Consider the following 12191-nt stretch of genomic DNA (forward strand, 5'->3'; position numbering starts at 1 on the left):
TTTTTCTTGTGTATAGACTATACTTTTGTGTTTCTTTGCATGTTACAGGATGTTTTTTGTTTGCTTAAAACTGAACATTTAATATAGTATCCATGTGGAAATCAGATTCTCCTTCCTCCCTAGAATTTTTTTTTTCTTTTTGTTTACTGTTCCAAACGAATATTGTGAAGTCAATATTTATCATGTGTTGCCACGGAAGTGTCTTTTCTCTGTTACCTTAGTGGTCAGCTAATGATTGGATAGAGATTTTATCAAATGCTTGGAAATTAAGTCCCTAGTCTTTACCAAGAGCCTTATGGGTACATGTTGGAGCGTGTCTTCATCACTCAGCCAGTCAGCTCTGGCTTAGCCTTGACTTTCCTTCTTATACTGAACCTCAAAGTCAGCCAGAGGAGAGAGCTTAGGGTCTTCTCAGGTCTGTCCTGGGTGAGTACATGACACTGTAGCCTTTGAGATTCCAGAAATATGTCAGAATTTTGCAGCGCTCCTATGGACATCTCATTCCTGTGTAATCTTCTTGGTTAGCCTGTTGTTCCCGCCAGTTTTTCTCCACGACTTCAAGCAGCTAAAATCGTAAACCATTGCCTCTAATTACTTTCTTCCAGTCCCCTCAGGGACAAGGCTTTGTGCACTGGTTGCGCCCCCAGTCAGGTCAGATAAAGACAGTCCTCCAGGAATGGGCTTTTGAAAGCCTCCACCCTGCCTGCCCCTCCAGCGACCTCCAGCCTGCGGGTTTCCACCTTGATTGATTGCGGCTCCTGCAGAGCTGGGGGTGAGCGATGGGAATAGGACAAGTTAAAACATCACAGAGCTCCCTGTTCAGTCCAAGAAGCAGACAATTTTTTAAAAATAAATGCTCCCTAGATCTCTGCAAGCCTTTGGTTAATTTCCAGAGTTCTGAAAATGTTGATTATGGCACTTTTTGCCAGTTTCTCTTTGCTTTTTCAGAGAGAATTTTTGGAGGTTCTTACGCTATCATTTTCACCAATGTCACTTCTTTATTTTTCCTTACATTATAATTAGATATGTAGTTAAATGGTAGCTGAATTAATAAAGATTCGCTAAAAGCAGAATGCTTCTTTCTTTCCAGAAATTTCTCTGAACTTGTTTGTACTTCTTCTGTTGTGTTTTAGGACTATGATGATGGATACGGCACTGCCTATGATGACCAGAGCTATGATTCCTATGATAACAGCTATAGCGCCCCAGCCCAGAGGTAAGAGTCCATCTTTATGACCAGACCCCACAGCAGACACTGGTGCCCTTCCATACTTGATACACTCCAGAGCGCGATGATGGCTGGCCAAGGATGGTGGTGTGACTTGGCCTGCTTTGCTTTTGTTTGTTTTAATTGGAGAAACACGATTTGTCCTGCCAACTAGCATGTATTGCTCTCAGATTTACTGTAGTGGTAAAGCAATGAGTCTTAGAAAATAAAATTTGAAATTTTAATTTACTCTAAAAATTTAACTTCAGCATTCAGTACATTCTAAGGAAGGACAATGTCTACCAAGTCCGTGGCTCTTCAAGTCCTGAGGCCCAAAATCATATCAGAAATGTGTAAATATCCTACATTGTCAGTGCCTGGGGATGGAAGTGACAAAAGTTGTGTTCAGTATTCATGGATCATTTCCGTTTCTTAGCAGCAGTGCTTCTGTTTTCTAACAACTTCAAATTCCAGTTTGTGAGAAATGAGTTAGTTCTAATTCATTTTCTAAAGAAGTGTTTAACTTAGAAATGGGTGTTATCAGAGGGAAAATACAGCTTTATATATGTCATAGTATACCTTGATGTTCATTGATATATGACATCTGTGTTCTGTTCAGAATGTTTTCCTAAATGCCTAGAAACCTCTTGCTTTATGTTTAAAATTCTAAGTGGAAGACAGAGATAGACATAGACAAACCAAAACACTGGCTTTAGGACTGTAAATAAACATGGACCACATGGTTACTTTGGTGAAACATAAATTCACTTTGAACTCACTTGGGGCCAGGCAGGCCTTGAGCAGGTAGGCACTCTAGTGCTGAGATTGATAGGGATATCATTTTTTCTCTTTCTGTTCAGGCCAGAGTTTTTTCTTATGTAATTTGTAACAATTCAGTAGCCTTTAAACTTTGACTCCCAACTGGTCTTCTTTGTGGGAAGCCTTGTGCATGGTGTCTGTATCCTTGAGGGTTTTGGCACAGCCAGGGTGACTGGCACACAGTGGATGCTAGACAAGACTTCACACGTCGCAGCTCATATGGGTGTCCCAGCAACGTCAGGATGTATGTGGGGCTGTTCCCATTATGTAGATGAAGGAAAGGAGCGCAGAGTGTAAGATTAAGTAAGTAACCGAAAATGTATGCGTGGAATGCAATCCTTTACTCACACGTCTCAGTCAGAACAGCAACAGCAGGAATTAATGTGTCTGTTTTATAGATGATGAAACTAAGGCTCAGAGAAGTAAATCATCCAGAATGTGTACCAGACTTGGAGAGCTTATAGTCTTCGCACTTTAAGCTGTGGTAACATATTCACGTGATCGATCATAAGCATTCGTTCCTTTGGTCATTTATTCAGGCAGCATTTATTAAGTGTCCACTATGTGTATTAAATGTAGGCACTGTGCTTAATGTTGGATTACAAAGATTATTGAGACAGAGACCCTCTCCTTGTGAAGTTCACAGGCTGGAATGAAGTAGAAATATTTAAAAGCAATGTACGAGTAATATGGTAATCACAGGAGAGTCTGCGGGAAAACATAGTATCTCCATGAGAAGACAGCACTCAAGTCTGGTTGGGAACACTGGGGACATTTCACTGAGAAAGTGAAGAGTAGGTAGGGGTCACCAGGGTACAAATGGGGAAGGACATTTCCCAAAGCCAGGGCAAGGCACAGAGCCTGACACAGTAAGTGTTGTCTGAGCTGGAGGGCGTGACGCACGGGAGAGATGAGGAGGCAGGAATGGGAGTGACCACATCCTTCCCAGTGTCGGGGCGCAGGCTCCGGACTGTAGGCAGCAGTAGGGAGCCACCTACAAGGTACAGACAGAGGAGTGGTGTGTAGAAGGCCATATAGAGGCCGGATTGGCAGATGGTGGGCCTGGAGGCAGAGACCAGTTGGGAGGCTGGCACATTATGAATTATAAGCCCTTTCAGTGTCAGGGAAGACTCACTTAAAAGAAGCATCTTACATGACAGCCAATCCACCTTCTTGGAAGTGATCTTTTCAGTGCTACAGCTCATCTTACCTGAAGGAATACAGAGAATTGTGTGAGAATTATACACATTGGCAAATGTGGAAATCACGGTTGGTTATTTTGAGTATTCGTTTAATCCTCATAACCTATGAAATAAGCATCAGTCCTTTTAAAGAAGAAAAACTGGTTTGCAAAAATTAGGTAACTTGCCTAAGATCATGTAGCATACAAGCGAAGGGGCTCGACGTCGCCCCTCAGTCTGTCTGTCTGTCTGTCTGTCTTCCTCTTCAGCGTCTACTGTAAATCACAGTGAAGCAGCCATATTATGGAGTAGGATGAGGACGTGGTTCCATGTGCTGTATTCGTTTGCTAGAGTTACCACAACAAAATGCCACAGACTGTATTTTAAGCAACAGAAATGTGTTTTCTCAGGGTTATAGAGGCTGGAAGTCCAAGATCACAGTGTTGGCAGAACTGGTTTCTCCTGAGGCCCCTCTCCTTGATTTGCAGCTGGCCACTTCCTCATGGTGTCCTCACATGGTCTCTCCTCTGTGCACGTGCATCCTTGCTCCCTCTTGGTATCCAAATTTCCTTTCTTATAATGACACCAGTCAGATTGGACTAGGGCTCATACAAGGCCTCGTTTTAACTTAATCACCTCTTTAAAGTCCTATCTTCAAATACACATTATAAGGTACCAGGGTCAGGGCTTCAACATATGATTTCGGGGGGAACACAGTTCAGCCCATAACGTGCACATATTATAAGCATTGTTTGAAGTACAACACTGTGTGTCTCAGAATTAGAAATGTAGTATAAACCAGTTAGGAGAGCAAATTCTGAAATCCCCACCAGGGTTGAGTGGTGGGTGTTGACCAGGAAATCACCATCAGTATCATCTTCAGGAGTGAATGTAGGCTGTGTGCTTGGTGCGCTACACCATGGGTTCACACAGATTCTCTCTCCCCTCTCAGCATGCCCTGAAATATTGCAGAACTCAAGTCTAAACGTGTCCTTGCCTTGCATACAGGTTCAGAGAGGTTAATCGCTTATCCAGACTCACAAGGCTGAGTGGTGGTAGGTCCACATTGGCCCCAAGCATTCTCTTTTGTACTTTGCTCCATTGCCTTTCAACTCTCCTTTTGTTAGGGTTTTGATTTCAGTTGCTGAAACTGATTCCTATTATTATTTTCCATATACATATAGTATTCAAAAATCTAATACTCTGTGATGCTTTTGAATCCCTTAGGAATCATGCTTCTGCCTGAACTGGAAGTGTTGCCTTATCAGACATGGATACCTTAGCCAAACTTAAGAATTTCATTTATCCTGCATATTAGTGTTGTGAGCTAAGACTAATGAGATTAAGAACTTGTTTTTCCAATTTTACATGAGATCCTTTCAGCAAATAACATTTACAGCCGCTACTTTCAGGGAGCAAACAGCGTTAATATCCTCTGACAGATAATACCATGTAACACTTGATGTTGTGGAGTCTAAAATTCCTTGATTTTGACACTCCAGGTCCTATAAAATTAATTTCAAACTTCAGTAATTCTCTCAATTCAAAATTTGAAAGTATAGCAAAATTCTGTATTATATAATTAAGCATTACAGCAGAATTCTTTACTTGGTCTCCTTTTAGATTCCGAGCTGTTCTGAAAATGTTCTTTGATATGTCAAGACATAGTGGAAAGAGCATAGAGCAGAAGTTGGGACCACACTGTCCACCCTGGCAGCCCCCAGCACACATGCCTATTGAACGCTTGAAATGTGTCTAGTCCAAAGGGGACATGCTGGGGGTGTAAAGCACACACCCGATTCCAAAGGCACTGTGAAGTAAAGAATGCCAAATATATGATTAAAATGGACGTCACCTGTTTCTTTTTACTTTTTGTTTAAGCATGGCCACTACAAAACTCTAAATTACAAGCTCCCCTTGGACAGCACAGAGTTAAAAGACCAGCGTGTCTGGCACCAGCACAGTGGAGCTGAGTCTCTGGGTCAGGGTGCCACACCCTCGGGGCGAGCAAGTCAGCTCACCAGGTGCAGGTAGAGAAGTAGAGAGCATCCAGTCACGTGTGTCCTTTTGAAATTTCTATTGTGAAGCTTTGTACTGTGTTCCTACTGTTGCACACCTGTTGCACATAATGTTCCAGTTACAAGCTCAAAAACCATTTCTTTCTGATGCAGATGTATCATCAGAAACGTCTGCAGGCCCAGGCCATGGTGTAAGAGTGACAGACCTGGGTTTAGACCCCACTTTAATGTTTACTGGTTGTGTGACTTTGGGCTAGCTAGTTATTTCACCTCTCTAAGCCTCTGTTTGTAAAATGTGTGACTTGGTTTCTTCTTTGGGGGATTGACCTGTAGGTTGAACGAGACAGGAAAGCCCACAGCCCTGGTGAACCTCATGGAGGGAGGTGCGCTGCCTAGCGTCTTCCCTGTGAGGAACTAAGTGAGACCTTCCCTGGGCAGTTCCACATTCTGCCAGGTGGTTAGCGCTGAGGGAGCCCGGTGCCCACCCTTGCCCGCAGCTCTGAGTTTCTTCTGCTTCCCATTTCGCACCGGGATGGCCACGAGAAGCCAGTGCTGGTAAATGGGGAAGGATCGTGGGAGTCGTGCTTTACAGGAAGAATGAGAAGGAAGAGAGGGTACCTTGTGGATGCTCTGTGTGGATGTCAGCCGTAAGCCGGCATGAGCGGGTGAGCAGCTGTAGCCTTTCCAAGGGTTGGCACTTGGAAACAGGATAGACTGAGACGGTGTTGTCACCTGTGTGTAAAAGGCCTCTCTCAGCAGTGACGTCTACACTTCATGCGCTGTAATCATTTTACAGCACTGTTTTGTTATAGAAAAAACAGTTTCTCTCAGGAGGTTTTACAAATTAGGAATTTTTTCTCCCAATTTTCAAATACCCAATATGAAAAGTAGAGTACAAATGAGAGTCCCTACAGAGTGATAGGAAATTCAGCATAGTTCAGCTACATTTCCCCATCGATGTTTGTAATGACCTCTGTAGCGTAAAACAAAATGTAAAACAAAGCATTGTTTATCTAACTTCACACATTTAATGAGTAACAAGCTGTCACCTGTTACTGTGAAGAGACATATAAACTGTTCTTTACAGTATTGGAATTATTCTAATATACATTGGCTCAGAAATAGTTATTGATTAATTCCTAAGGACACACGGCTCTGAAGGAGCTGTGGTGAATTTAAAAAGAGCAGGTGATAAATGGCCTCAGCCCTGGGGGACCTGCACCTGCCATGACATGACCGGAGCCTTCACAGAAATCATAGTTGGACTCCTGGAAACCCTTTGTACATGTATCTGTTTCATTCTAAACTAAGTGGAATTAGTTTTCATCTGATCTCTTATTTATAATCCTAATAACAGTCACAGTTGTACCTCATGATGACTGTACTTAATACAGTATTGAGTTCTGGAAATTTGCTAAGAGAGTAAATTTCAGGTGCCCTCATCACACACAAAAAAGGTAACTTTGTGAGAAGATAAGTTAATTATCTTGACTGTAATAATCATTTCACTATGTTTTTGTACCTTATATACAATTTTTATTCAAATTTCACAATATTTTAGTCTGTTTCTGAATAATTATAAATTCTGCAAAGAAGTATTTGATTCCTCTAATGGTCAGTCATAAAGAAAGTAGAACAAAAATTGTTTCCAAAAAGTTCTAATAACCTCCAAGCATAAATGAATGACTCTGTAGTAAAAGATTTTATTTTCTGGCAGATTTAATGTTGACATACTGATTTCCCATAGCACTTTGTGGTTTGACAGTACTACTTCCAAGTACGTATTTCATTTCATGCTCCAAACTCTGTATGATTTTCCTGAAAACACTCAGAAATACTGAAAAAAGGAATTAGAAATAATAGCTGCTAGTTTTGGAGAATCTATTAAGTCTAGCACTCAGCTATCTATGTCCTTTATATACCTTACCTCCAGTTTTCACAGTTACCCTACATGCTAAGTTTTTCCATGTACAGAGAAGTTGAAGAATCTGATGTTTAGCAGCTTTCCCAAGAATACGCTGCTGAAGAGTACTTAAGCTTAGGTTTTTGTCTGACCCTAAAAACCATTATCCAGCTAAGAAAAAGTTTAAATATAAAATCACTGACTTGTTTTTGTGACAAAACAACACCTTAAGCCCCTTTATCCAAATAGGCAGAGTAGTGGAAGCTGTCAAAAGCTACGAGTACGCTTGGTGTGTTTTCAGGTGCCAGTTTCAAGGAAGGCAGTGAGGCAAAAATTAACGTTGCCATATGCCCTGCTCTCTGGTTTGCTCTTGCTTCTGTTGGCAGCTTTAGCATCATATGTGCAGTAATGTCTTCACAAGAGCTGACTCGGGGAGGTCTGAATATAGTTTGGAATTTTCACTTTGGAAATGATGACCTGTTGTTCAATTTAGGGTGTAACATTTAAACATCAGTAAAACTGTCTTTTGGATGATATTGCTGTGTTGTGTCAGGGTTGGCTGTTTTGGACTTTTAAAGGTTGTATTGGTTTAACCATGCCTTGCTGAAGTTTTCTGAAATATGCTTTTACCTAGCCTGGGTTTTTGGCTACTTGCTGCATAAGTACTGAAGGAATCTCTTAGCACTAAACTAAGCAGTACAGCGATTGACAGACAGATACTTCTTTCTAACACAGTATTATGTAGACATTGACCAAATAACAGAGACACCAACCCAGATTATACTATAAAACTGTAAATGTCTAAATTCTCAGTCAAGGATGCTATGGTAAGAAAAAAAGAAGGGAAGGATATAGTGAAAATGAAGCTAAAACCTAAAGAGGAAAAGGGAAGGAACAGCCCAAGGGCCAGAGTTTTAACACCTGTTAAGTATTGCTGTTAATAATGATTATGTGCATTGACCATCTACTGCGGTATTGGTTGTGTGAAGACAAGTGTGTGTATGCATACATGTATCCCCTCTGATCTTAATTTTGACTTTAAGAGGTGGATATTCTCATCCCCATTTTTTTCTTGAGAAAACTGAGACACAGAGAGAGGTTTAGTAAGTGGCCCAAGTCACACACTTAGTGACACTACTGATCTCAGTCCATTTTCTTCCTACTGTTATAGTGCTTCTCAAAGAGTAGTAAACCTATCACTGGTGTTTCACAGTATGATGGCAGGTGGTACGTGGGCAGACTTCTTTACAGTTTTAATGATTAGACTTTAAAGTTATTGGAAAAGATAATTACTTTATCAAGCACATGATTTTATGAATAGTATTGTTATAAATTACAGGAAGTTTATTTAAGTTAAAATAAAATCTGTAAAATAGAGAGTAATATTAAGTCACTCACAGGATGAGTGGTGGACACAGATGGGAGAAGTCCCGAAAGTGGTCCATAAGGGGCTGAAGTTGAGCAAACACTGCCCTCAGCAATTTTCTTTTTTCAAGATTCATTAATGAATTTTGAAGGAATGAGATATTTATTGAGTACTTATCAAATGTTAGTTACTATATTAAATGTTCTTATGCCTGTCATTTAATTCCCAAGAATGTCTGTGAGATTGTCAGTTCTTAGTTTTACAAATAAGGAAACTAATGCTCAGAGAATTTGAGCTTGACCAAAGTCAAACAGCTAGTAAGTAGCAGGCCTCATATCCAGTTCTCTTTAAGATCAAGCCCATGTTCTTTTGTTTAACCTGAAAGCAACTAAGAAAAGGAAAAAAAAAAAAAAAATCCCTACAGCTGTAGAGAATACCAGAACTCCTGAATTGGCCACGTGGAATCTCCAGGCATGATCTCCACAAGCGGATGGAAACAGCAGCAGGTCAAAGGCGTGCTAATGGCGATAAATCAGTTGCCACCATCAGTTCACTCTTTCACGTTCTTAAGAATATATGAGATTTATCACTGAGGAATTGTGGGATAATGGTAGTACGTGAAAACAGAGTCCACCAGGGAGATGTACTACATCATTTGGATTTAGCACTGCCATCTGCTTAATAGCATCGAGAAGGCGACCACGGTGCTTGTGATCAGCCATTCGTAGCGGTGACAGATGCTGCGGCATGTGAGTGTGCGGGGACGAGGTTCCTTACACAATGTGCATCGTGTGACAGGCTTTCCAAAAAGTGGGTTTGTTGGTTACCACACCACCACTTTTAAAACTTCGCTATAGGATTTTAAGGTCTGTTAGATAAAGATCTACTTGGTGTTCTCCCCATGTGTTCTTTCCCCATGTTTCATACATTCTTAAAATGGGTTTTTGTTAGTTTTAGAATAATTTTCCTAACAAATTCTGCCCTCTTTTTAGTGAAAGAAAATGATATAACTTTTGTATAGTTCTTGACTCTTAAAATGAGTCACATGATTTAGATAAAAAGACTTGTGGGCTATGAAACCACGCAAACCTGGATTTGAATCCCAGCTGTATCACTTCCTTAGCTATATATGATTTTGACCAGGTTACTTAACTTCTTCGAGTCTTCATTTCTCATCTGTAAAATGATGGCAAGAATATTTGGCTTGTGAGATTGTGATTAAATGAGATAGCAGGTGTAATGTACATAGTAGAAGTTCAGTAAACTTGCAAAAATAGCACGTACTGGGTGCCTCACGCTGTTCTAAGCATTTTACAGTCTTATAAGTAGATTATTATCCCATTTTATAGATGAGGAAATCGAGGCACAGAGATTGTGGAACTCCCCTAAGACTATTAGGGAGTAAGTGCTGGGGCTGGCATTGAACGTAAGCAGTCTAAGCCCTCTGCTCTGCTGCCTTTCTGTGTACCTTGTTCTTATCAGCTTAGTTATCCCATCTAGAACCTCATACAGTCTTTTCCTGAGGAAGACTTCAGTCAGTAAAATCTCAAAAAGGAAACCACCTGAGTAAAATTATACATGCTATTTTGATTCCCCATTTGTGGAACAAAAACTTATTGAAGGCCTCATTTAATTTAGATTGTTTACAGTCCTAAGATGTTTGGAAGCATAGACTTGAGGTCAAAGCTTGAAGTTACTTGTGAAGAATGATTTGTAGTAGAGAACGTCAGTGTGCTTAGATTTCTCAGAATCTAGTCAAACTTCATTTACTGGACCCACAACTTTAGAAGCGGAAATAATTCAGACATGATATGGATTGCATTTTTTCCCTTTTATTTGACATCATGAAGCGATGGGTTCTTTTGGAAAGTAATTTATGAGTGTCCATCAAGACCCTTGAAAGTGTTCGTAACCTTTGACCCAATATTTGCACAATAAGTGCCTGAACTTAGTATATAGTGAGTGTTTGACAGTGTAAATATATTTTAAGACCTCTTTAAAGAGAGTAAGCAGTTTCTGGCAAAGTTCAGGGAAAGAAATATGACATTTTAGATATGGGAAGAAAAAGCCTATGCATATCAACTTGACCAAAGGGATGCAGATAAAGCAGCACCTGAATTAAGGCTGAATCCACACTTGGTTAATGAGAGTGAAGGGCAAGAAGGCCTGGGTTTGCATCACAGCGCCTCCGCTTGCTGACAGCACAGCTACGGTCAGGTTACCCTACCTGTGCTTCAGGTTGCTCATCTGTAAAATGGGGATGATGATAATAGAAACTACCTCTTAGCTTGTTGTCATGTTAAATGAGTTAATATATGGAAAAAGCACCTGGCACTTTGTAGATGCTATCATTAGCTATCATTAAAATTCTTTAATTTTTTTTCTAAAAGCCTTGGGGCTAAGTGTCTTAGACTCAGAATTTTTGAATTTTGGAAAGACAGTATGTTACGTTCAACATGTTATACAACTCCAGGGGGGCCCTTTTTCTGGTTTTCCAGGGCAGTGATTGCTGCTTGGATTATTTGAAATTTATGATCAAGGAAAATGTGATTACAGAGGGATGGAAAGTATGTATGGCAAACTGAAAAACAAGGGGATTTCTGAAGAGGGGTGGTGTTCAACCTTGGCCGTTTGTCATCCTACCAGTATAACAAATGGTGAGTGCTAGCAATTAATTTTTAAATAGTACAGATGAAAGGATTAATACAGGACTCTCCCATCTGTTAGAAGCCATTGCATTAGCAGGGCGTCTCTTAATCTGGCCCTGATTTTTCTCTAGTCTCGTGTCGTCACCCACTCATACAGTCTAACTTATATTGAGTTGTTCAGTCATGACTCATGATTTGCTCAGTTATACATGAAATGGATCTCAAAGCATAAATTATGAGAGTAAATTTAATTTCATCAAATTCTTCATGGCTCCTTCAATTATTTTCTTATACCTTTTAAAGACATGGTTATTTGGTGTATTTCTATAAAAATTATGGACTAAATGCATGTTTTTAGACTTTTCCACAATGGTGTAAACAGCATACTTTGCTTTTCTTTACATTTTAGTACGTGCCAGATTGCTTGCAGCAGAGCAAAGCTTCCTTGACTCAGTAGTTACCTCATCCAGCAAGCTTCCTTGATGCTCCCTCTGCCCCTCACGTCCCCTCCCACGTTTACTAAGTACTCAGCCAATCTTCTGTGTCTCCAGAATACTGCCTGCCTGCCTCTGTTCACCCCTAGTACCTGCTGGACTTGAGAATCTCTCTCCTTCTTATACAGAGGCCCTCAGCAGCAGAAAGCCCTTTGTATTTATCCTTTATTCCCAATACCTAGTATAGTACCGATCAGAGAAGTGACCTGTCTGTGTTTTTCATTTAAATTGATAACAGTCAAGAATTCTGTATCTGTTCTAAAAGTTTCCTTATTGGAAACATGGTAAGACGTCTGATAACCATTAAATCTCTAATGCGAAAATACAGGTAGCCCTGCTTCAACTCAGGCTGTTGGAAGAGTCACTTATACAACCTTAAAAAAAAAAAGAGTAGGTGCCCAAGCCAGTCTCCTGTTTATTTTTAATCTGAGTCTTGGGATAGCATAGCTATTTGAAAACTTTTAAACTGTACAGCTAATTTTTATGAGTAGCCAAAGTTGAGGACTACTTTTCTTGACTAGTAAGTACTGTGCAAATGAGATATTATATATACAG

The 12191-nt window shown here is 40.3% G+C and overlaps 1 protein-coding gene across 4 annotated transcripts in view; it reads left to right on the forward strand.

The window, feature by feature from the left end:
- The window catches only part of KHDRBS3 (KH RNA binding domain containing, signal transduction associated 3), a 154608-nt gene that overhangs the window by 116421 nt on the left and 25996 nt on the right, over positions 1 to 12191 (forward strand). For all 4 annotated transcript variants that reach the window (XR_009053817.1, XR_009053816.1, XM_057735718.1 and 1 more), the window contains one exon: positions 1134 to 1216. Coding sequence is in view for 2 of the 4 variants with exons in the window: in XM_057735718.1 (XP_057591701.1) it covers positions 1134 to 1216 (83 nt within the window). In the remaining 2 variants the exon portion in view is untranslated. The remainder of the gene's footprint in view (positions 1 to 1133; positions 1217 to 12191) is intronic.

The sequence above is a fragment of the Hippopotamus amphibius genome, chromosome 5, assembly GCF_030028045.1.
Source record: "Hippopotamus amphibius kiboko isolate mHipAmp2 chromosome 5, mHipAmp2.hap2, whole genome shotgun sequence".
Classification (NCBI taxonomy): domain Eukaryota; kingdom Metazoa; phylum Chordata; class Mammalia; order Artiodactyla; family Hippopotamidae; genus Hippopotamus; species Hippopotamus amphibius.